Here is a 26,730-nt window from a genome sequence, read left to right as displayed (position 1 = left end):
TGGTTTTCAGACAATGTAGAAGTGAATTTTAATGGAATGTATTATTATTTGTGCATGACAAAATCCAATCCAAACAAATAAAAATGTTGAACTTATTTTAGTCACTGATTGGGGATTTAGTGCAATACAAATGACAGTATTATAATCACAAACAAGATCACTGAAGATGCTGGAAATCCAAGTAGCACACAAAATGCTGGAGGAACTCTGTAGGCCAGGCACCATCTATGGAAAAGGTAGGAGGTAGAAACAAGAGGTGTGAGGTAAAGGAACTATGAGGTTGCTGGCAGCAGATGGGAAATCCCCAGAGTTAATAAGGTCAGTGATGGTGCAGCTGACAATGGCCTGGTGCTCCTTTGTGGGCTCCTGTTCAAGAGGTAAATAAGAAGGTGTAGGAGAGTTGTCGACTGGCCTCAGCAAGGTAGTGGTCAATCTACCAGATGATTACAGTACCCCCTCTTATCTGTGGGTTTGATGGTGAGGTTAGGGTTAGTGTGTAGAGAGTGGAGACATTTGTTTGGAAGGAGTGAGGTTAGACCTGGAGAGAGGAGTGGTGAAGTTGAGCCTGTTGATATCTTGTCAGCAGTTAGTAAAGAAAAGATCCTGAGCAGGCAGAAGACCAGATCAGGGTGTCCAGGAAGAGCAGGGTCATTGGTGCAGGCAGGACAGTCCTAATGAAAAGTCTCAGTCAACTGTTTACTCTTTTCCATAGATGCTGTCTGGCCCATCGAGTTCCTCCAGCATCCTGTGTGTGACAGCACAAGTACCTGGTTTGAGCAACAATTTTTTAATAGCCAAATGAAACTGCTTTGCTTGATTAACATTTAATTGCACCCTTGGAGACAAGTCACACTGATTATAACACTATGTGAAGCAAGCAGCTGGAGAAATACTGGAGTAGGCTCTTATACGCAGCTGCTGCTAACACTGCCACCAAAGTTCAGAAGGCAACTTCTTAATTACCTTACCTGTGTTTTCCCCTTTTTAGTCCTTAAGACATGTACAACATAGTATATATTCCTATGGTAGTACCATTCATTGTCTATATCCCAGCCTTTAGTTCTCTCAGATGCACAATCTCCAAGTCTTCAGGATTAAATTCTATCTGCCATTTCTTTGTCTCTTGTCAATATCCTTCTTGAGCCAAAGACTACACTTAACATTTCCTCATATTCCAACTGCAAAACACTGCTGGAGGAAATGTGACATGCAAACCCAAGTCCTGACATGTTTTTCTATTGATGAATTACATTGGTTACTGTCAGCAGGCATCATACACATTCATCAGACTGCTAAATGAATGACCAACATGTCACTGTTTCTGAGAAGACAATCAGAGTACAGCACAGGAACAGGCCCTTTGTTGTGCTGAACCAACTAAAAAGCAAATCAAAAATCCCCCAAAAACTAATCCCTCCTACCTACACAATGTCCATAACCCTCCATCTTCATGCCACCCCTAAATGTCTCTTAAAAGCCTTTAATATCTTTGCCTCTACCAACTTACTGGGCAGCGAATTCCAGGCATCCATCACTGAGTTAAAAAAAAAACTTACCTCTCACATCCCCTTTGAACCTACCCCCTTCAGTGCATGCCCTCTGGTATTAGACATTTCTACCCTGGATAAAGATACTCCCTATCTATGCCTCTTGTAATCTTATAAACGTATCAGATCTTCTTTCAGCCTCCACCATTCCAGAGAAAGCACCCCAAGTTTTTCCAGCCTCTCATGATAGCACATGCCCCCTAAACCAGGCAGCATCCTAGTAACACACACAAAATACTGGAGGAACTCAGCAGGCCATCCTAGTAAACCTCTTCTGCATCCTCTCCATCGCCTCTACATCCTCCTACAGTGGGGTGACCAGAACTCCAGATGTGCCTAACCAGAGTTCTATAAACAACAGACAACAGGTGCAGGAGTAGGCCATTCAGCCCTTCGAGCCAGCACCACCATTCAGTGATCACGGCTGATCATCCACAATCAGTATCCCGTTCCTGCCTTCTCCCCATATCCTTTGACTCTGCTATCTTTAAGAGCTCTAAATCTTTCTTGAAAGCATCCAGAGAATTGGCCTCCACTGCCTTCTGAGGCAGAGCATTCCACAGATCCACAACTCCCTGGGTGAAAAAGTTTTTCCTCAACTCCATTCTAAATGGCCTACCCCTTATTCTTAAACTGTGGCCTCTGGTTCTGGGCTCCCTCAACATCCAGAACATGTTTCCTGCCTCTAGCATGTCCAATCCCTTAATAATCTTATATGTTTCAATCAGATCCCCTCTCATCTTTCTAAATTCCAGTGTATACAAGCCCAGTCGCTCCAATCTTTCAACATATGGCAGTCCCGCCATCTCGGGAATTAACCTTGTGAACCTACGCTGTACTCCGTCAATAGCAAGAATGTCCTTCCTCAAATTTGGAGACCAAAACTGAATACAATACGCCAGGTGTGGTCTCACCAGGGCCCTGTACAACTACAGAAGGACCTCGTTGCTCCTATACTCAACTCCCCTTGTTATGAAGGCCAACATGCCATTAGCTTTCTTCATTGCCTGCTGTACCTGCATGCTTACTTTCAGTGACTGATGAACAAGGACACCTAGATCTCGTTGTACTTCCCCTTTTCCTAACTTGACACCATTCAGATAGTAATCTGCCTTCCTGTTCTTGCCACCAAAATGGATAACCTCACATTTATCCACATTAAACTGCATCTGCCATACATCTAAAGTTGCAACATAACCTCTTGACTTTTAAACTTAACACCTTAACTAATAAAAGCAAACATTCCATAAGACTTCTTAACCACCCTATCAACCTGTGTAGCCACTTTCAAGCTAAGAACTTGGTCCCCAAGATCTCTCTGCACAGCAACACTTAATGGTTGATTTCTGTACACAGCTTTGAGATCCATCAAAATTTAAGCAGATTAAGCAATGTACAGAGGAGCTATGGATCAATTTGAATAATTTTTCAATGTTCTCAAAAATCAGCAGCAGAGGTCTCTGACTCTTGAGTTGCCACTTGTGGCTGTTCTGCTCCATGGAAATCCCATAGTTGAGGTTGCCAAGATAACCCTTTATATGCTGCCACAGCAAGTTATTGCAACTACACAGGCACTGGGTGTAGATAGTGAATTAAATCAAGCACAAACCAGCCCTCTGCACAGGAACAAAATTACCAAGACATGTTGTTTCCTTACCAAGCCAAACATTTCCAGCAATTGTTACTCACCATTTCCAGTGAATGTTCTGGACCATTAGTATCCTAATCTTTAAAACTTATCTGATGGGACAGAAATCCAAGTATAGTTGAGCAGCGTGCATGTGTTTTGTGTCGGCAAATCAGATCAAGAATTGAAAACAAGGGAAGAATGTTCTGGAAGCGCCTAACGATGGTCACACTCAATATAATGAGGTCAGCATTTCCTTGATGTGCTCCAAAAGACACTGCATATGGAATGAAATTAAGCCAAGGTCATCAGAATGACCCTTAACCAGATATGACCAATTATATTTTCCAACTGATACAATGCAACCTGTGCTATAGACTGGGGGGAGAGGAGAATAACTTGCATGTAATTGAATTTCTAGACAGGTGCTTTTAATTAGTTGCTTCTATCAAAATACACTGATGAAATGCCTTGAGAGTTGGTCATGACTAGCCCGAACTCCTGCCTCAGCAAGGACCTGGACCCATTGCAATTTGCCTATCGCCACAATAGGTCAATGGCAGACACAATGTCATTGGCTCTCCACACAGTTTTAGACCACCTAGACAATACAAACACCCATGTCAGGATGCTGTTCATCGACTACAGCTCAGCATTTAATACCATCATTCCCACAATCCTGGTTGAGAAGTTGCAGAACCTGGTCCTCTGTACATCCCTCTGCAATTGGATCCTCGACTTCCTAACTGGAAGACCGCAATCTGTGCGGATTGGTGATAACATATCCTCCTTGCTGACAATCAACACTGGTGCACCTTGGGTGTGTGCTTAGCCCACTGCTCTACTCTATGTATACACATGACTGTGTGACTAGACATAGCTCAAATACCATGTACAAATTTATTGATGACACAACCATTGTTGGTAGAATCTCAGGTGGTGACGAGAGTGTGTACAGGAGTGAGATATGCCAACTAGTGGAATGATGCCGCAGCAACAACCTGGCACTCCACATCAGTAAGACAAAAGAGCTGACTGTGGACTTCAGGAAAGGTAAGATGAAGGAACACATAGCAATCCTCAGAGAAATCAGAAGTGGAGAGGGTTAGCAGCCAAGTTCCTGGGTGACAAGATCTCTGAGGATCTAACCTGGTCCCAACATATTGATGTATTCATAAAGAAGGCAAGACAGAGGCTATACTTTATTAGGAGTTTGAAGAGATTTGGCATGTCAACAAATACACTCAAAAACTCCTATGGTTGTACTATGGAGAACATTCTGACAGGCTGCATCACTGATATGGAGGGGCTACTGCACAGGACCAAAAGAAGCTGTAGAAGATTGTAAATCTAGTCAGCTCCATCTTGGGCACTAGCCAACAAAGTACCCAGGACATCTTTAGGGAGTGGTGTCTCAGAAAGGCAGCATCCATTATTAAAGACCTCCAGCACCCAGCCCTTTTCTCACTGTTACTGTCAGGTAGGAGGTACAGAAGCCTGAAGGCACACACTCAGCGATTCAGGAACAGCTTCTTCCCCTCTGCCATCCGATTCCTAAATGGAGATTGAAGCTTTGGATACAACCTCACTTTGTTTATTATACAGTATTTCTGTTTTTGCACATTTTTAATAATCTATTCAATATACGTACAGGTTACCCCCGCTATTCGAAGGTAGAGCGTTCCTATGAAATGGTTCATAAGCCGGAATGTCGTAAAGTGAAGAAGCAAATACCATTTATTTATATGGGAAAAATTTGAGCGTTCGCAGACCCAAAAAATAACCTACCAAATCATGCCAAATAACACATAAAACCTAAAATAACAGTAACATATAGTAAAAGTAGGAATGATCTGATAAATATACAGTCTATATAATGTAGGAATACTTTTCTACAATTATTGCAGCACTGTCCACTGCAGCGATAATTTCACACAAGCGCTCTCGGCAGCACTCGCGGCAAAAAAAACACGGTGCAAGCACTCCCGGCAGAAACACTCTTTCCAGTAACCTTTAAGCTACGAAGCTACTGAATAACACATAAAAATACACAGCCTATATGACGCAGAAATAATGTACGCCCAGTGTAATTTCACTTACTGGAATCGGGAAGACAGCGAGGACACTGATGATGGTGTGTTAGGCTGAGTCGTCGGAGGCTGGGGTGGTGGGACACTGGGGTGTCATCTCATCATCATGTTTCCATCAGGGCAGGCAGGTCACCTTCTTCTATGTCTGCCTGCCTCAATGTCAAAGGTCGCGTTTCATCGTCTGCTGTGGAAGGCTTGAAAAACGACAGTAGGCTTGACTGCTTAGCCTCGCGCATTTTTCTATCATACAGTTCTTTGTAAGCACTCAAACCATCCTGCAAACCTGCCCTAAACCTACGTACACTTTCAAAATTAAAGTCATACTTTTCTGCAATCATTGCAGCATTGTCAATTGCAGCGAAAATCTCACTCAACTGCTTCCTGTTCAGTTCCTGGACGTCTTCACTTTCGGGCCGTTCACTGCTGCGTTCGGTTTCAATTGTTATCCTTTCTTCTTCATCAGCTCTACATGTCAGTTCTTGGTCATGGGATGCCAAAACCTCTTCAACATCATCTTTGTCAACTTCCACAAACCCTTAGCCAAACTTACTATATCCTTACTTCGTTCACCACGATCGCAATTTATTATGTCTAGTTTTACGCTAAGTGTAACACCCTTACGCGCTCTTTTAGGCTTTTCCGATACCTTAGAACTCATCTTGCTAATGGATGCACAGATGCTCACAGGCACGTGTCTAAGCAATGGCGGCTAGAATGCAGTTCCGGGGGAGGAGCTTGGCTGCTCGGCATGCGCTGCCTTTTCTCGTAACAGTGAAACCACCTTCTGTTAGCGAAAACAGGTAACTAATGTCAGTCTTTCGTAACAGTGAGTTGATGTAAAGCGAACGTTCGAAAAACGGGGGACACCTGCAATTGATTTACTTGTTTATTAATTATGTTTTTTTTTCTCTCTGCTAGATTATGTATTGCATTGAACTGCTGCTGCTAAGTTAACAAATTTCACATCACATGCTGGTGATAATAAACCTGATTCTGATTCTGAAAACTCATTCAGACAACAAATGGCATTTAGCAAAAGTAATTTGAGTCAGCGTACCTATATTGGTGTACGTTCTCGTAATGTGCAATAGTCCTAATCTTGTACATCTATTCCAGGCTTGTATACCTTTCCTCCAATTAACTTTTATTATCTGTTGTGGCACAGTTCAGTCACGTGATTAATGTTACTCCTGTTTTGATCTTAAATCTTAGTTCTACAGTCAATTAAGGGAAAGTTATTTTTATCCCAGTATTTCAAGATGTTTACATTTAACAATACAACTGCTTCCTGATAGTTCTCTCTCCGACTGTTTACAAATCCCTGTCATAATTATAAACCCATTAAGATAATCTGTAATTCTTGTCAATATTTTGTAAGCTTTTTGCTGGACCTCCTCAAGCATCTACGGGCAGTCCCCGAGTTATGAACGTCTGACTTGCAGACAACTCGTACTTACGAACGGAGGGAGGAGAACGCCATCTGCCATTTTAAGTCAGATCACGACGCTGTCCGCCATTTTAAGTCATTGCCATTAACACTGTGTTGAGTGTGTAACTTTGTATTTGGCTTAAATATTTCTTAGCAAGATTCACCCTGACATTCCCTTTTCCAGTCAGCACCACCCCCACTTGTCCCATTTAACCTTTCTCAGTGCGGGTGGGCTTTAGGGCCACCCCCACGGCTGCTGCTGGGTTTTTTTTTTTTTTTTTTTTTAAGTACGATCATGAATGATAGCCAGATCAGAAATGCTGATCAAGTCAACTAGTTCCTAAGAGAACTCTGATAGGCCAATCAGACGGTTCACTGCTGCTCAGCGATAGAACATAAAATCCAGTTTTCTTTTCCATTGATGGAAAACGATCGCGATTGAAAATAAAGTTGAAGTAATAAAGCAATTGAAAAGAGGTGAAACGCTGTCAGTCATTGGAAAAGCTTTAGGCTAGTCAGTCAATGATCATAACAACTTTAAAGGATACAGGTAAAGGATAAAGTGAGAATAATGGAACATGTGAAAGACCCTGCCCTGATGAAAGCTACAATTAATAAACAACAGTGGTTTAATTATTGAAATACATATGTTTCTTAAGTTTTATATGTATAGAAAGGTAAAATATATACTATATACTAAGATAAACATTTGACTAACTGATGCTAAATAATAACAGATGTACCTGTCCCGATTTACGTACAAATCCAACTTAAAGATGGACTCAGGAACAGAACTCTTTCATAACCCAGGGACTGCCTGTATCTTCCCACTATTGTCATCTTCCTCTATCATGCTGCTTAGAAATGTAAAACACTGAAGAATCCAATATTGCACTGAGGTATGATATTCATTCATAAAATCATAACAATATGGCCCCGTGAAATTCTTTATACCTGATGGTTACAAGCTACAAATCAATCAATGGGACCTAATTATTGTTTTACAAAACTAGTATCATGAACAAATTTTTGGAATAGGATTCCATACTTAGCACTTATGAAGAAATGAAACGTGTATGATTAAGATGTTCCACAATCTATAGTGTTAAAAAGTATGCCTAGGGTCCAATCCAATGCTTCAACGTGACACCGTATGCCTAGTATGTTCACTTTTACATCTACTAAAATAGCAACAAATCCAAATAGCATGCATGAGAAAACAGCTAAATGCATATGAGAAAACTCACAGTAACAGGATTGCGAATAAAAACTAGTTGCAAAATGCAGTTTTATTACAGAACATCCACTGCTGGTCATATGAAGTGAAAATACATTGCAGTTCACAGAACCGTCGTTAAGTGGCCAATTCTGTCATCATGGATGCCAATTTTTACAGACTGAAAATCTAAATGACCTGATCCTCAAGAATGTAAGATCATTCAAATCTTAACATCAGCTAACTATGCCAATGTTAATCACTTCGAGCCTGTGGAAAGTAATGCAATCATCCCCGATGAAACACAGATGGACAGGATGTAGTTTCTGTGATTATAATTAAGGAAAATAAATTTTATAAAAACAATTCAGATTTTGTATGCTTGATTGCTTCCATGCCTGAATGACATGCTGTGAAAGGGAAAGACCAAATTACTGGCTCTTCACATCTTCTGTCCCAGAGGCATGGATTAAGCAAAGAGAAGGTGATGAAATCAATAAGCCACACTTGAAGGAAAGGCTCACAGCATTCAGGAGACTGCCACCAACATCAGTGAACACAGCAGCCATGACGGTTGTTTGTTGGACACTAAAGAGAGCATGTCTCGTTTCCAAAGGGTTCTGACCCCTGCCAAAGCCAAGGAAAGGCTTTGCTAACAGGGTTAATTCTGCTCCCACATCCCGTAATTCTATAAAATCCAGTAAACGGAAGAGATACTTCGGAGAAGAACAGTGCTACAGATGCATACAAGGTTTATGGGCATTATAGCTGCTTTGTTAAAGTTGCAAGGATGCTAATGTGATTGGAGAATTCATAAATAGAATTTTGGAAAGTATTAAGGAGGCAACAGGAGAGGGAAGCAAGGTTGGAGATGGGGTGATAGGTTACAAACAGATGGTAGAAGTCAACAATTAATGATGGAAAACTTGAAAATAAGGTAGTAGCATCCAAGATCAGTGAAGATAGAAAGGGAAATTTGGTAGTCAGTATTTTAGACAACTGAGGGAGCCAAGTTCACGAATAAATTGGGTGTCAGCATTAAGCAGGCAAGCTAGAGTATTCCTTAAAGGTCTTATTCATAAATTTGATACCAAATTATTGAAATTATCATCTCCCACCTATTCATTTGATGTTTTTGTAAATTAGCCACAACTGGACAGCATGATAACAATAATACCATTTATTTCAGCATTATCTCTTGGACTCTGTCTGCTTCTTTTTTGAAAATAGAAACAAAAACCCTACAGCATAATACAGGTCCTTCGGCCCACAATGCTATGCTGAACATGTACATACTTTAAAAATTACCTAGGGCTTCCCATAGCCCTCTACTTTTCTAAGCTCCATGTACCTATCTAGGAGTCTCTTAAAAGACCCTATCGTATCCACCTCTAACACCACTGCCAACAGCCCATTCCACGCATTCACCACACTCTGCGTAAAAAACTTACCCCTGACATCTCTGTACCTACTTCCAAGCACCTTAAAACTGTGCCCTCTTGTGGCAGCCATTTCAGCCCTGGGAAAAAGCCTCTGACTATCCACATGATTAATGCCTCTCATCATCTTATACACCTCTATCAGGTCATCTCTCATCCTCCATCGCTCCAAGGAGAAAAGCCCGAGTTCACTCAACCTGTTTTCATAAGGCATGCTCCCAAATCCAGGCAACATCCTTGTAAATCGCCTCTGCACCCATTCTATGGTTTCCACATCCTTCCTGTAGTGAAGTGACCAGAACTGAACACAATATTCCAAGTGGTGTCCGACCAGAGTCCTATACAGCTAACATTACCTCTCGGCTCTTGAACTCAATCCCACGGTTGATAAAGACCAATGCACCATATGCCTTCTTAACCACAGTTAACCTGCACAGCAGCTTTGATCCTCCACATTGCCAAGAGTCTTACCATTAATACTATATTCTGCCATCACATTTGACCTACCAAAATGAACCACCTCAGACTTGTGTTGGAACACCATCTGCCACTTCTTAGGCCAGTTTTGCATCCTATTAATGTCCCGTTGTAACCTCTGACAGCCCTCCACACTATCCACAGCACTCTCAACCTTTGTGTCATCAGCAAATTTACTAACCCATCCCTCCACTTCTTCATCCAGGTTATTTATACAAATCACGAAGAGCAGGGGGTCCCAGAACAGATCCCTGAGGCACACCGCTGGTCACCAACCTCCATGCAGAACCTAATCTGCAACCACTCTTTGCCTTCTGTGGGCAAGCCAATTCTGGATCCAAAAAGCAATGCCTCTTGGATCCCATGCCTCCTTTCTTTCACAATAAGCCTTGCACGGGGTACCTTATCAAATGCCTTGCTGAAATCCATATACACTACACCTACTGCTCTACCTTCATCAATGTGTTTAGTCACATCCTCAAGAAATTCAATCACGCTCATAAGGCACAACCTGCCCTTGACAAAGCTATGCTATTCCTAATCATATTATGCCTCTCCAAATATTCATAAATCCTGCTTCTCAGGATCTTCTCCATCAACTTACTGAAGTAAGACTCACTGGTCTATAATTTCCTGGGATATCTCTACTCCCTTTCTTGACTAAGGGAACAACATCTGCAACCCTCCAATCCTCCAGAACCTCTCCTGTCCCCATTGAGATGATGCAAAGATCATTGCCAGAGGCTCAGCAATCTCCTCCCTCACCTCCCATTGTAGCCTGGGGAACATCTTGTCTGATCCTGGTGACTTATCCAACTTGATGCTTTCCAAAAGCTCCAGCACATCCTCTTTCTTAACGTCTATATGCTCAAGCTTTTCAGTCCACTGTAAGTCATCCCTACAATCACCAATGTCCTTATCTGTAGTGAATACTGAAGCAAAGTATTTAACTACCTCAGCTATTTCCTCCGGTTCCATACACACTCTGTTCCACTGTCACACTTGATTGGTCCTATCCTCTCACATCTTATCCTCTTGCTCTTCACATACTTGCAGAATGCCTTGGAGTTTTCCTTAATCCTGCTCGCAAGGCCTTCTCATGGCCCCTTCTGGCTCTCCTAATTTCATTCTTAAGCTCCTTCCTGTTAGCCTTATAACTTTCCAGATCTCTATCATTGCCTAGTTTTTTTAAACCTTTCATAAGCTTTTCTTTTCTTCTTGACTAGATTTTCAACAGCTTTGTACACCATGGTTCCTGTATCCTATCATCCATTCCATCTCATTGTAACGTACCTATGCAGAACTCCACGCAAATATCCCTTGAACATTTGCCACATTTCTGCCGTGCATTTCCCTGAACACATCTGTTTCCAATTTATGCTTCCAAGTTGCTGCCTCATATTTCCCCCTCACTCCAATTAAACTTGTCTGATCCTATCCCTCTCCAATGCTATGGTAAAGGAGATAGAATTGTGATCACCATCTCCAAAAATGCTCTCCCACTGTGAGACCTGACACACGACTAGGTTCATTTCCAAATACCAGATCAAGTACAGCCTCTCCTCTTGTAGACTTATCAACATACTGTGTCTGGAAACCTTCCTGAACACACTTAACAAACTCTCCACCCCATCTAAACCCCTTGCTCTAGAGAGATTTCAATCAATATTGGGGAAATTAGAATCTCCCATCACGACAACCCTGTTACTATTGCACAGTTCCATAATCTGTCTCCCTATCTGCTCCTTGACGTCGCTGTTACTATTGGATGGTCTATATAAAAAAAATACCCAGTAGAGTTTTTGACCCCTTCCTGTTTCTAACTTCCACCCACAGAGACTCTGTAGACAATCCCTCCATAACTTCCTCCTCTTCTGCAGTCGTGACACTATCTTTGATCAGCAGTGTCACACCCCCACCTCTTTTGCCTCCCTCCCTGTCCTTTCTAAAACATCTAAAGCCTGGCACTAAGTAGCCATTCCTGCCCCTGAGCCATCCATGTCTCTGTAATGGCCACAACATCACAGCTCCAAGTACTGATCCACACTCTAAGCTCATCCATTTTGTTCATGATACTATCATGAAAATGCAAAATTATCCATTGTTAAACCAGCATTAAAAAGGATACACAGTTGGATTGAAATTCTTCAGTATGAAGAATGAAGCAATGATCACCATTACCAGAAACAAGGTATTGTTGTAGAAGATTGAAAAGGTTGTCGCTTCATAATCAGCCACTTCATTCTTTTTCCACAGAATTCTATTGTTTGAAAAGGAAATTTAGAAACTTTAGTTTTATATTTACATTAAGAAAAGTTTTTTTGCATTTGAAAATAGATTTCTAAGATTTTAAAAAGAATCTTAACATATTACTATGTAGACCCCAGTTTTATTGCACACCCAGTTTTGGATTTCAAGTTCCATTAAAGCTGAATTTGTAAACTGTATACAACTAAAAGGTATTCTCAGCCAGATTGAAGCGCAAGACCAAGCTGCAAGAGACTTATGGATGAAAGAATCTGGACCAAAAAAAAAACTACTGCAATGGGTCACATCAGCATCTATAAGGACAGAAGAACAGTCGACCTTTCAGGTTGAGTAACAGAATTCTACAGAGTGGAGAGAGAAGGTAATCGGTATAATCAGGAGCAATGAGGGGCAAAGACCGATAGGTAGGAAGAGGCAGATGGGGAAAATGGTAGTTTGAAGTTGTGCTACAGAGACAGGCACATGTAGGTGAAAGCAGATAAGGGGAAATAAAGGCAGATGCTGCCAAGTGATGAGGACACGAGGGTGAAGGAGACGACAGGCTGCACAATGATCAAAAAGCTACAAATGCTGTAATCTGATAAAGGAGGAAGGTGATAACGAAACATTAAGGGAGGAACAAAAGGCAGATGGGGGAGAGGATATGGTGGTTGCAACATGTGAGTAATAAATTAATGGAACCACGGGGGGGGCAAAAATAGTTAATGGAGAACAAGGGAAAGGGAACAAAAATAGGACAGAAGATAGACTGAAAGGAGAGCAAGAACATGCGAGCAGGAGGTAAGGTTCTTTGAAAGTGGAAAATTCAATATTCATATCAGTGGGTTGAACTAGCAAACATCTGGCAATGGAAAAAGTAGGGGGTGGACAAGTTGAGTGGAAAAGAGAAAGGGAGTTAAAATAACATGCAACTGAGAGCTCAGGATGGCCACTGCAAGCAAAGTACAGGTGCCCCACAAACCAGCTGTCTCATCCACACTCAGTCTCATTTGTGTATTTAATATTTCAATAATATGAGTAACATATAAAGTTATATAATGTTTTAAGTATTCTTACTTGTTTAAATAATTACAGATTATATGTAAAAATACATTAATTGCATACGTCATCACGTTACCGTGTGATACAGGCACACCTCCGTTAAAGTAAACGCAAACTAGACCGTATTTCTGGACTCCACATCTTCATTTAATTAGTTTAATGTTTTGAAGTTACAAAACCTAACACAGGCAATGAGATATTTTAAAACAAACCCAAGACGGCTACCGACCTGTTAAAAAGCACCAAGATGTTCGAAATAAAACAATATGCAGTGGGAACATTAGCAAGCAAAAAAAACCAAGTGTAGAGACAGTCAAGTTTAAAATAAAAGCAGCCCGTTCTTTACAAAACTGTTCAAGCTCTGTCAGATTGCATGGGGACCATGAGTAAACAGCCCTTTTCAACCCCAACTACAAATTCTCAATTGAATTGAGGTCTGGACTCTGACTTGGCCACTCCAGGACATTAACTTTGTTGTTTCTAAGCCTTTCCTGTGTAGCTTTGGCTTTATGCTTGGGGTCATTGTCTTGCTGGAAAACAAATCTTCTCCCAAGTTGCAGTTCTCTTGGAGACTGCATCAGGTTTTCCTCTGGGATTTCCCCATATTTTGCTGCAATCATTTTAGCCTCTACCTTAACAAGTCTTCCAGGGCCTGCTGCAGTGAAGCATCCACACAGCATGCTTCACAGAAGGGGCGGTGTTTTTGGTTATGTGTGGTGTTTGGCTTATGCCAAACATCATTTAGTCTGATGGCCAAAAAGCTCAATTTTGGTTTCATCAGACCCCAGAACCCCAAGCTTTCTCTAGCCAAGATTTCATGTGAGGTTTTTTTCCCCCAAACAGTGGCTTTTTTCCTTTCCACCTTCCCATAAAGCTGCAACTGGTGTAGCACTCAGGCAACAGCTGTACACACAGTCTCACCCATCTCAGCCACTGAAGTTTGTAATTCCTCCAGAGCTGTCATAGATCTCTTGGTGGCCTCCTTCACTAGTCCCCTTCTTGCAGCATGGTCACTCAGTTTTTGAGGACAGCCTGCTCTAGGCAGATTTACACCTGTGCCATATTCTATCTATTTCTTGAAGATCGACTTAACTGTACTCTAAGGAATATTCAGTGACTTGGAAGTTCCCTTGTATCCATCTCCTAATTTGTGCTTTTCAATCCCTTTTTGCAGAGTTGCTTGGAGTGTTATTTTGTCTTCAGGTGTTTTTTTCTGGGATACTGACTCACCAGCTGTTGGATCTTCCAGATACAGGTGTATTTTTACTACAATCAACTGAAACACCTTGACTGCACACAGGTCTCCAAAAACAGATCTCAATTTAACTACCGTAGATTCCGGATTTTAAGCCGCTACTTTTTTCCCACATTTTGAACAGCTTTGAACTTTGCGGCCTATAATCCAGAGCGGCTAATACATGGTTTTTTTTCATGCCGCCTCGTAAACATTTTGCCTCATAACAGTAGACCAATAAAATTGATGAGTAGTTCACAGAGGTCCAATGAAATTGTACGATAAATCAAGCGCACTTTCACAATTAAATTATTGTAAATCAGTCATTTGTACTCACCCTCATCAACATGGAAAACACTCGAAGCATTGTGCTGCCTTATGGCAGTTACTTAGTTTATAATATTTTCGCTTAGTAATTCATTTTCTAGTTAAAGTTAGAAGAGTTTTAACTATATTTGTTTTCTGTACTACATCGCGGGATGCTATGACGTCACACCCGGTTTCGCGGTGTCTTGTGGGAAAATGCCGGTTTGCGATGAAACGGGACGGAGGGAGGGAGCGCATTACGCGAGCGGCTTTGGATCTGAGCGAACGCTGCTTTTAAGTTAAAGGTGATCAATAACTTTTCCTGGTAGGCTGCAATATATATATTTTTTACCAGTCGTTAGGAGATATTGGAATGTTGTTCAGTAAAGAAGTATACGCAACGTATATTTAAAAGTAGCCGCGTACGGGCACGGTTCGAAAAAAAGCATTTGCAATATGTATTTGTTTTTATTACCATATGGATTTAATTAAAAGTTAAAAAAATCCTCACGTGTAATATCTTTCTGTGTAAATATCTCATATTACAACGTGGGACACCTGCGGCCGAAAATCCGGTGCGGCCTTTACAATTAAAAAATTGATTTTATTTCTAAAATTAGAGCCAGCGGCTTTTAATCAGGTGCGCTCTGTAGTCCGGAATCTACGGTAATTATGTGACTTCTAAAACCAATTGGCTGTTCCAGTGATCATTTGGTGTGTCATACTAAAAGGTGGGGGGGTGGGGGGGGGTGACTACTTATGCAATCAATTATGTGTTTTATATTTGTGATTAATTTAGATCACTTTGTAGAAATCTGTTTTCACTTTGACACAAGTCTTTTTTCTGTTGATTAGTGTCAAAAAGCCAAATTAAATTCACTATGATTCAATATTGTAAAACAATAATACATGAAAAATTCCAGGGGGCGGGGGGGGGAGATAATTTTTGTAGGCACTGTATGTTCTTCGGAAGGAAAGGCATGATTGAGTTGTTTTTTTTAAAAAGGCAGTAAATGTAAGAATTCAGGGTTCATAAACTGAGTATCAGATGATTCTAATCACCAAAATCAAAAATGGTCAGTTACATTGGGAAGACTGATAAGTTTGATTACACAATGGATAACAGTCTCAGGTATACTGAGCTACTGAAACAGTATTTTGAAGCAAATGAAATAACCAACGAGAAGAGAATGCTAATTTTGCTAAATGCATTAGGGTTAAAGGCTTACAGTTTGCTTCAAAGTTTGACTGTCCCAACCAAACCATCAGAAATGAGCTTTGCCATTGTTGTAAAAGTGATGCAGGAACACTTAGAACCAAAGCTATTGTTAACTGCAGAAAACTTTAGTTTTCATAAGCAGAATCAAAAAGAAGTCCATTTTAGTGTACTTAATGGACTTTAGTCCATTCAACTTTAGTGAATTGAAGAGATTATCTGAACATTCTCAATTCCGTAATGAAATTAATGACGCACTAAGAGATCATTTGTGGAATCTTAAGTGTGAAAATTAACAATAGCCAAGCAATATGGCTTGCACCAGAAGTGAATCGCAAATTAATTAAGATGGAATTGGACACTGGTTCAGTCATACCACAAAATGAGCTTGAGGGGCATTTCAAAGATACTAAACTGAAGCTGGCAGATATCCAACAAAGAACTTATACTGGAAAAAAAGATTACTTCTATGGAAATGACATGTAACTATGAAATACAACAACCAGCAAGTCACATTGATCTTGAACGTGGTAAGAACAGGAGGACTAGTATTATGGGGATGTGAGTGGCTGAGACAACTACAACTTGATTAAAGGTCCATCCATTATTTGCATGCCACGTTCCCTGCAATGGAGCCAACTGAAAGTGAATTAAACAAGGTACTGGATGATGCCACAACTGTCTCCATGAACCATTGCCCAGCAAAAGACAAACGAGTGTTGGTGCCAATCTCTCTGCCTCTGGTTAGAAGGTATATTGGACCAAGGTAGGGCCATGCTGCTCAGAGGAAGTGTGAAAATGACGAAAGCAGTGGTCCAACAACAGTTTTTGTAGGCAACGTATCTGAGAAAGCTTCTGATGTATTAATCAGGCAGTTACTTGCAAAATGGGGTTTGGTTTTAAGCTGGAAGAAAGTTCAACAAGCTTTAGGAAATTGGTAAGCATTCGGCTTGTGTGAGTATAAAGAACCAGAATCAACTCTGCATGCATTAAGTTTATTGCATAAACTTCAAGTGGGAGACAGAAGTCTGCTTATAAAAGTAGGTGCAAAGACCAAAGCCCAGCTAAATGAATGGAAAGCCAAAAAGAAATGAGTCAACGGAGATACAAAAACAGAGGATTAGTCAGATGATGTTCTAAATGAAGAAACCAAGAGGAGAGATCAGAGCTCAGAAAAGAGTATAAAGGAAGCAATAGAAGAATCAGTAAGAGAATACTCAAATGAACTAAATGCACCTTCCCAAGATCAAGATGTACAAACTGGAATAAAAAGGAGGGAATAGATGGAGAAAAGGAATGTGAGAAAGAAGAAAGGGATTGAAGTAGATCCAGAGAAAGAAAAGGAGAAGAAAGGTGTCCAGAGGTGTCACAACCACTTCCTGCAGTCTTAGAATCAATTCCTACAACCATCACAGAGGAGGTCTCAGAGTCTGAGATTGTTTTCACAGCCACAAGTCTCACATGCTAAGCAAAGTGATCTCACTTCCAGAATGGCCATTAATGACTTGAAATTACAAAATGTAACCTCGCCGACCAAGAGATTCAGAGCACTGAATGCAGAAGTTAACCATTTAACAATTACAGCACGAAAACAGGCCATCTCGGCCCTTCTAGTCCGTGCCGACGCTTACACTCACCTAATCCCACTGGCCCGCACTCAGCCCATAACCCTCCATTCCTTTCCTATCCATATACCTATCAAATTTTACTTTAAATGACAATACCGAACCTGCCTCTACCACTTTTACTGGAAGCTCATTCCACACAGCTACCACTCTCTGAGTAAAGAAATTCCCACTCGTGTTACCCTTAAACTTTTGCCCCCTAACTCTCAAATCATGTCCTCTTGTTTGAAGTTGGAGGCACTCACCAGTCTTTCTCACCTGGAAGGGCTGTTCAGGAGTTTGGATAGTGGTGAGGAAGGAATAGGAGGACTAAAGTGTTGCACCGCCTATAGTTGCAGGTTAAATTGCCAGGGATGAGGGAGGGATAAGCAGACCAGGGAGTAATGGAGAGAACAGTATTATGGAAGACATAAAGGGTGTGGGAAGGGTCAACATGGGTAGTGGTGGGATCCATCACAGCTGGCAGAAGTGACAAAGAATGATAGATGCAGTGACCAGTATCTTTCATCCCTGTAACCCCTCCTTCATACCATCCATCCTGCACTTCCCCCCAACGGTTGCCATGATCACTTGTCTTATTTACCAGATGTCAACAGTTGTAACCTTGGTGTCCTGTCTCCACCTTTACCCTTCCCATCCTCCACCATCTCCATCTGCCTTTATTCCCACCCCCCATTTGCCTCTACCAAACACCCGTCTCTGTCTCCCAACTCCACCTCTCCCTCACCCCGACCTGGTTACTTATGCCCATCATCCTTTACCCAAGCTCAGTGCATTTCCTCCCCTTTTCCTCTAAATACTGGCCATCTCCACTCTTCATTCTGATGCAGGGTCTCAAGCCAAAATGTTACCCGTTTCTCCCACCCACACTCCTTCCACAAATGCTGCATGACCTGCTGAGCTCCTCCAGTAAGTTTGTTTTTCCACTAAGTATAGAGTTACAGGTGTCCCCTGCTTTACGGAAGTTCATTTTACGCCAATTTTACGAAATACCTACATTAGTACTTGTTTTCGCTAACGGAAAGAAACCCAAAGAGGATTTTCGCTTTTACAAGAAAAGGCTCCCGCTTTAAATTTGTGTTTACCCCAAGAAAGACTACCATGACCGTGAAGCCTTGTGCAGGCAGGTGTGTGTGCATGCATGTACATGCCGATTTTTTTCGGCAAATCGGTTTTGGCTAAATCTTCCTGATTTTGGTAAGTGGAACTATACTGTACATACATTATTTCTACTTTAAATTGGCTGTGTATTTATCATATCATTCCTGCTTTTACTATGTTAGTGTTATTTTAGGCTTTTACGTGCTATTTGGTATGATTTGGTAGGTTATTTTTTGGGTCTGGGAATGCTCAAAAATTTTTCTGATATAAATTAATGGTAACTGCTTCTTTGCTTTACGAATTTCAGCTTACGAAAGGTTTCATAGGAATGCTCTACTTTCGGATAGTGGGGAAAGCCTGTACTTCTTAAAATTCTTAAAGGAGAGTAGACGAGTGAGGAGTACAACAGCAGTGGCTGGCATCAGCTAACAGTGGTGCTGTATTACTTCCTGCACCACCTACATTCATGTTCAGTACTTTTTTAAAAAATATATAAAAACTCCAGCAGATTATTAGATCCCCAAGGATTGTGTGTATTCAGCTGCAGCAATAAGCAGGAGTCAATATTTGCAACTACTTCAACTAACCATTTTTATACATAACCAGGTGACTTTGGCACTTTTAGGAGGAACAAAATATACTTTAGAAACTAAGCTAAAAATATCAAATTCATGTGACATCAAATCTACATAACCAATTAGATTCAAAACCAACCCTTAGAAAGGCAAAGAAACAATCCATCATACCACTGAATAGGTAATTAAAACTGATTGATAGAAATATTATGAATCTGTACTTTCTATGCAATAGTAAGAGCTATAATGCATTAGTCTGAACAATTGAAGAAAGACTGTGTCCTTGAACGTCTTCAGATTGTTGGCTAACTACGGAAATATAAATTAAAATGGTGGTTTGATAAGTCTACCTTTAGAGTCCAATTGGTAATGCGTCAAAAAGCAATTTACAATGTAAAATTTATTTATTTTACATTCCACTTACAGCATCAACCTTTGTCCATGGAACTTTAGTAAGACTCAACTTTCAAAATGTTATCTATTATATTAAAAATTGCAAAGTTTAAAATACCTTTCATCTTTCTCTTTGCGAGACATCTTCCTGTTGTCAGCCTCTGACAGTTTCCGGGTGACCTCCTTGGAAACTGCATCTTCTCTCTTCTGCGCCACCCTAGACATACAGACCTCTGTTAATAATAAGTGGCATTTCCTAGGTAAAAATGCAAATAATGGCTATCCAGAAAATACTTACTTGTGTTTCAGGACAAACTTTACATTTTTGTAGGCAAATGCCACAAGATAGGTGCTAATAAGGGTCATAACACAGTACAGAACTGCAGATTGGACAAGGTCCATGTGCCAGATCCTCCAATAGAGCCCTACAAGAATAAAATTGAAAATAATTACTTTCATAATCCAGAACATAAATTAGCAACAAGAATTGACATACAACAGATTTAAATTTTCAATTCTACTTGCGGTAAATTAAAGATAAAACTTAAAATAGATTTTTTAAACTATTTGCTACAAAAGTCTATTTTCATGTAGAAAGCTTCAAAAATATGAACATTGTTAATTCCTCCCGAGATGGGAAATATATTCACAATTCCTTTGGCACCAAAGCTGTGTTGGTGCGTGGCCAAGTGGTTAAGGCGTTGGTCTAGTAATCTGAAGGTCGCTTGTTCGAGCCTCAGCTAAGGTAGCCTGTTGTGTCCTTGAGTAAGGCACTTAACCACGCATTGCTCTGTGACAACACCGGTGCCAAGCTGTACCGGCCCTTGCCTTTCCCTTGAACAACATCGGTGGCATGAAGAGGGGAGACTTGCAGCATGGGCAACTGCCGATCTCCCATACAACCCTGCCCAGTATGGTCTCTCAAGACTAACGGATGCTTATAAGGCTGGGAAAGCTGAGAACTTTGCTTAAACACTTTACATCAAGATGTAAGTGTAAAATTAACAAAAATTATGATTTTGAAATTAACATTTTCCTATTAAGGCTTTATTCAAAAAACAGGCTTTACCGATCTTCATTCACACACAAGAACTAAGAAAATGGGAAAAAGCACAATTAATTGTATGGTGAAAGTGTTATACTTGCAAATCCTACCATATTTCTATGAATAACAAAATCTTTTGACTTTTGAAGATACAATGAAAAGGGAAGTTAACTATTTTTTTGTGTGTGCTGACAATCTAAAAGCATTACAACTTAACACTATTTGCCCAGCACCTTCGCAATTTTCCCCATTTCATATTCCTCTGAGCAGGAGAACTGTTCTTTTTAACATTATTCTTCAAAGGTTCATTTATTATCAAAGTATACAACTCTGAACTTCTTCTCCAGATAGCCACAAAACTAAGAATGGCAGCATGATCATCAACCCGCAAATCCCCCCTCCCCACACAAAAATACAACCAAATCAGAACAGCCACATCAACCCCCAAATCTGCCTCACACAAAAAGACAAGACAGACCTTGCAAAAAATTTAGAATATAAAAGACTGTAAGACTGCAAAAGAAAGTCCATAGTCCAAGTCCATATCCAAAATGTAGAAAACCTGGTAACATTCTTCAGGCACAACTGCAGCCTCTCCCGCAGCAGAGTGATCCACCGGCTATCAAAAGGCAGTCTCCCCTCTCCCACAGCAGAGTGACCACACTGGCTATCAAAAGGCAGTGTCCTTCTCCTGCAGCAGAGCGATCCCACTGGCGAACAAAAGGCAGTCTCCCTTCCCTGGCAGCAGAGTGATCCCATCAGCTATCAAAAGGCAGGCAGCTGGTGTTCACCTGCATTGGCCTCAATGTTTCAGGAGAATGGGCTTAAGAGGGATAATAAATCAGCCATGATGGATTGGTAAAACATTTGATGGCTCAAATGGCCTAATTCTGCTCCAATGTCTTATGCTCTTCAAAATTTGACATTTATAGAAAGGTAACATTAGCAAAACCTTAAATGGCATCTTAAGATATAGGAGAATATTTATAACCAAAATAATTTAAAACTATAAAATTTGAGTACAATCACTGATTAAAGCATAACACAATGCTTCTAAAAAAAAACTGACGATTGGTATATTTCCTGATTGTACATTGAAAACAAAGACCAGTATTAGCAAATATCAAGTATTTGTTTTGCAGAGGTTTAAAAATATTAGCAAGAAATAAAAATGTGAGAGTTCTTATGTTATTCATATTATAGAACTGATCTCTTATCCTCTCCAAGTTTTTGCAACCTGTACTCACACTTCAGTTGTATCTCAACAGCAGACTTATGATTCTATCCCTACCAGAAAGACTATCTTAACGGTATCTTCTTCCATGCCTATGTGTATTCCAAGACCATTTATCTGCTTCCATCACACATCCATGTTATTTATCCATATTGTCCAATATCTTAGCCTACGCTTCCCTGGAGCGTAGGAGAATGAGGGGTGATTTGATAGAGGTGTATAAAATTATGATGGGTATAGATTGAATGAATGCAAGCAGGCTTTTTCCACTGAGGCTAGGGGAGAAAAAACCCAGAGGACATGGGTTAAGGGTGAAGAGGGAAAATTAAAGGGAACATTGGGGGGAGGGCTTCTTCACACAGAGAGTGGTGGGATTGTGGAATGAGGTGCCAGATGAAATGGTAAATGCAGGCTCACTTTTAATATTCAAGAAAAACTTGGACAGGTACATGGATGAGAGCTGTATGGAGGGATATGGGCCAGGTGCAGGGCAGTGGGACTAGGCAGAAAAATGGTCCGGCACAGCCAAGAAGGGTCAAAAGGCCTGTTTCTGTGCTATAATGTTCTATGGTTCTAAGTCACATTGACAACACCCCAAAGGTAGCTGATAAGATTAATTCCAGTGAGGGATAACTTGTAAAAATATCACTATCAAGTGGGACGATATTAAAAATGTTATGTGACTGAAGGTTCAGTGAATGAGTAAGGACTTGCCAAATAGAATTTAATGTGGGAAAGAATGAGACAGATGCACTTCTACAAATCTAAAACCAGATTTATCTAAATGGAGAAAGATTACAGTACAGCAAACATAGAGGGACTTAAGTGCAGATAAACCCCTCAAAAAAGCAGGCAAATGTACCATGTAGTTGGACATGTAAATAACATGTTGGCCTTTATTGCAAGAGGTTTTGAGTTTAGAAGTAAAGAAGTACTTTTACAATCGCAAGGCCACACCTGAAGGGGAGATCTTTTTAAAAGATAAGATCCTATGGGAGGTTAGTAAATTTGATGAGAGAACATCTTTATAAAATTAGGAAGAGGTCATTTAAATCTGAAGTGCAAAGGAACTTTCACACAGAGGGGAGAAATCACAGGAATTCTCTGTGCCTTAGAGTGTGCAGGGTATATCACTGGAATTCTTAGTACAGTAGATACAGTGCATTCCAGTTAACTGGGCCATTGGTTAATCAGGGCAACAACATATTTGGGACAACTCTTAAAGACCAAAAACTAATCGAGAAAATAGCGTGGACTCCCTTTGTTTATTTGGGACACCATGCCACTTAATAGGGGCAGGAGACTGTTGGTGAACGGTTTCTAACCAGTGTCCGTTGCGTGCATTTGCGTGGATGTTAGACAATACATGCTTAGAGTGAAGTTTTTAAAATAGTGTCAGCTGCACTTGTGTGTTCAAAACTCAGCGATTTTTGTTACAACCAAGAGAAAATCAGCAGATGCTGGAAATCCAAGCAACACACACAAAATGCTGGAGGAACTCAGCAGGCCAGGCAGCATCTATGGAAAAGATTACTGTCGGCATTTGTGAGATTTTTGTCACCAAGAGTTTGCAAGAAATAAGCAGTAAGAGAATTCAGAACACTGCAGTTTCCAGCATTCAGGCTTGGAAATGGCTGGAGTGAAAATGAAGTGATTTAATTACTTCAACAAGTCAGGAACTACAAAAAAAAATTGAAGGCATCAACAATCATCTTGAATGTAACAATGAAAATTTCGAGGATGTAACTGCCAAAAACATTGTATGAAAGCACTCCATTACCTATACTAGATGCCAGCACTGATTTTGTTCATTTACAGCCGTGTAATATGAATGAATTCCTCCTTCAATACCTTTTAAGAATTAATATAGTTTTATAGCACTGTACTAGTATTGGTAGCTTTCTAACTTTTTATTTATTTAAATACATGACTTGTAACTCAGTTAAACAATCGTTTGTCTTTTTGATACCTTTCTAACCATTTCCATGAAACTTCAGCTAATTGGAACAGGGGCTTAATTGGACCAAAATGTAATGGTCCCGATGTGTCTCAATTAATCGGAATTATCACTGGAATTGTCTAAGCCAGAGGACTGTAGAAGATAGATCACTGGAATTCTGTGGTACAAGAGACAAGAAATTGCGCGTTAGAATCTAGAACAATACAAAATATGCTGGAGGAATTCACCAGGTCAGGCAGTATCTATGGATGTTAATCATGTGCAGAATAAGTCAATGGAATTCTCTTTGCCAGAGTGTGGTATGGGGAAGAGGTATTTTGTAAAATCGGGGATTATGTGGGATTGGTACCAGAAGGGACGAGGCCTGAGACAGACATGGTCATATCGAATGCCAGGGATGGCTGGAGGGTCGGGAGCCTACTCCCGTTCACATGTCCATTAGACACGATAACGAGCCCGAGCTGCCACATCACCACCCCAAGAAGGTGAGGTGCCCCCGCTGGTGCAGGCACCGAGACTTCACCCAGCCACCGCTCTCCCCTCCTCTCCGGCTACTCACAGATGGGAATGGCCGACACAATAAATGCGTTCCCATAGAACAGCGCCGATGATTTGGCCGAGACATTTCTGCTGAAATCCTGCAGCAGTAAATCCTCCTCCGACTGCTGCTTGTTGCTCCCTTTCGGCGCCATTACTCCACGTCGTCGGGCGGAGTCCTCCAAAGGCCAGTCAGCGCTCAGAACCGTCCCACAATCCACAGCACCGTGACCCCTCACCCCTCCAGCTGGTCATACCTGCCGGCGAACAAAGCGAGAGAATATTAATAAAACACCAACAGGAGCATCAGCATCAATCCATAAGCATAAAATATTAAAATGTACACGTACCACACGGTTTCCGGCTTTCGACAGGGCTGCCAGAGAAGCTTACGAGATCGGTGCCATCTTTGATATTGGCGCAACTTGGCACTATTTAGGTTGTGGGCCAATAGCATCGATTCAATAGTAACGTCGATTTATTTAACTTCCGGTAAATTAACCCCCTTCTTCCATTCCCTGCTCTGTCTTCCCTCTTAACCCTTCTCCTCACCTGCTCAGATCTCCCTCCCTCTGCTGGTGTCCTTCCTCCTTCCTTTGGTCCCCTCCTCACCAACGCAAAACACACAAAATGCTAGAGAAATTTAGCAGGTCAGGTAGCATTTATGGAAATGATTAAACAGTCGACGTTTCAGGACTGGATTCCTCCTGCATTTTGTGTATGGTGCTCTGGATCTTCAGAGTGTCTTGTGTTTATGATTTGCCGCTCATCTTTTTCAACCATTTAACGTTTTCCACCTATTCCCTCCCAGCTTCTCATTTGATTTCCTTCGATCCCCATCTATCTGGCTTCACCAACCCCACCACCTGCCTTATTCTCGGTTCTTTTTTTCCAGTCCTGATGAAGGGTCTTGGCTTATTCTTTTCCATAGATGCCACCTGACCTGCTGAGTTCCTCCGGTATTATGTATATGTTGGTCTGACAATTGTTAACCTGTTCAAATCATTTGGTTCCGGGTTTTGAGAAGATTAAAGTGGATAAAGATTGGGAAATTATCCCAAATTGCAAGCCAGAGGCAGCTGATACCTCTATTGTTTGCAGCAGATGAAATGAAAAGAAGAAACATAAAGGACATTTGCCTAGGGCGATAAAAGAAATTTCAGAACCAAAGAGGTGGTCTGCCATGGAAGGGCTTGGAGATGAGAATTAGGGATTTGAATTGAGTACGTTGGATTCAAGATTTATTGTAAATAAGAGAAATCCGTAAAAATTAAAGCAGTACAGGAACAGGCCCTTCGGCTCATGACATGTAAAACTAATTAACTAGTAATTAAGTGCCTAACAAATTAATCCCTTCTGCCTGCAGTACAGGCCATATCCCCCCAGCTACTGCATATTCATGCATTAACAGTAATAAATAACTGTTGTTCAAAGTAAATTCATTATCAATATATGTATACCATATACAACTTTGAGATTCATCTTCTCGCAGGAAGTCACAAACAAAGAAACAATGGAATCCATTTTTAAAAACACACAACCAAGACTGACAAACATCTAATGTGTGTATCTGCCTCCACCACCACCCCTGGCAGCATATTCCAAGTACTCACCCACTCTCCGTAAAAATACTTGGCCCACACATCTTTGGAATTGCCTCCCTCACCTTAAATGCATACCCTGTAGCGTAGGACATTTTGATCAGAGTAAAATATACTGTGCCTCTCATAATCTTATAGACTTACATGAGGGCTCCCCTCAGCCTCCACTGGTAAGAAAAATAACAAGTCTGTCTAACCTCTCATAGCATGTGCCCTTTAATCCAGGCAGCATCCTGGTAAACCTCTTCTGCACCCTCTCAAAAGCCACCACAGCCCATCAAGCCACACTGTCCAGCAACCCACCTATTTAACCCTAGCCTAATCACAGGACAATTTATAATGACCAATTAAACTACTAACCAGCACGTCTTTGGAATGTAGGAGGAAACTGGAGCACTCAGAGAAAACCCACCTGCTCACTGGAATGATGTATAAACTTCTTACAGAGGAAGCTGCAATTGAACTCTGAACTCCTATGTTACCGTGGTGCTCCAAATACTGCAACATTACAACTCTTCAAGTCACTGCTTTGGCTAATAAAGGCAAGCATGCCATGTGCCTTCTTAATCACCCTATCTACTTGTGCAGCCACCTACTTGGAGCTATGGACTAGGAATCCAAGATCCCTCTGTATATTAACACTGTTGAGGGTCTTGCCATTAATACTATACTAAGTTCTTACATTTGATCTGCCTAAGTGCAACACCATACATTTGGTCACATTAAACTCCTCCCATACACTCAGTGGCCACTGTGTGTACGTTACCGG

General features: G+C 41.0%; 1 protein-coding gene across 1 annotated transcript; it reads right to left on the bottom strand.

Annotated features, from left to right (window-relative positions):
- Positions 1 to 7,964: 7,964 nt before the first annotated feature.
- Positions 7,965 to 24,568, bottom strand: ssr3 (signal sequence receptor, gamma). The gene is made up of 5 exons (XM_073041057.1): positions 24,383 to 24,568; positions 19,883 to 20,009; positions 19,703 to 19,801; positions 11,954 to 12,085; positions 7,965 to 8,235 (listed from the first exon to the last, which is right to left on the bottom strand). Exons 1-5 carry the CDS (start codon positions 24,513 to 24,515, stop codon positions 8,169 to 8,171), a joined length of 558 nt encoding a protein of 185 aa, XP_072897158.1. The 5' UTR covers positions 24,516 to 24,568; the 3' UTR covers positions 7,965 to 8,168.
- Positions 24,569 to 26,730: the final 2,162 nt, after the last annotated feature.

The sequence above is a fragment of the Hemitrygon akajei genome, chromosome 3, assembly GCF_048418815.1.
Source record: "Hemitrygon akajei chromosome 3, sHemAka1.3, whole genome shotgun sequence".
In the NCBI taxonomy this organism is placed as follows: Eukaryota; Metazoa; Chordata; class Chondrichthyes; order Myliobatiformes; family Dasyatidae; genus Hemitrygon; species Hemitrygon akajei.
This window is presented reverse-complemented; position numbering and strand designations above follow the sequence as displayed.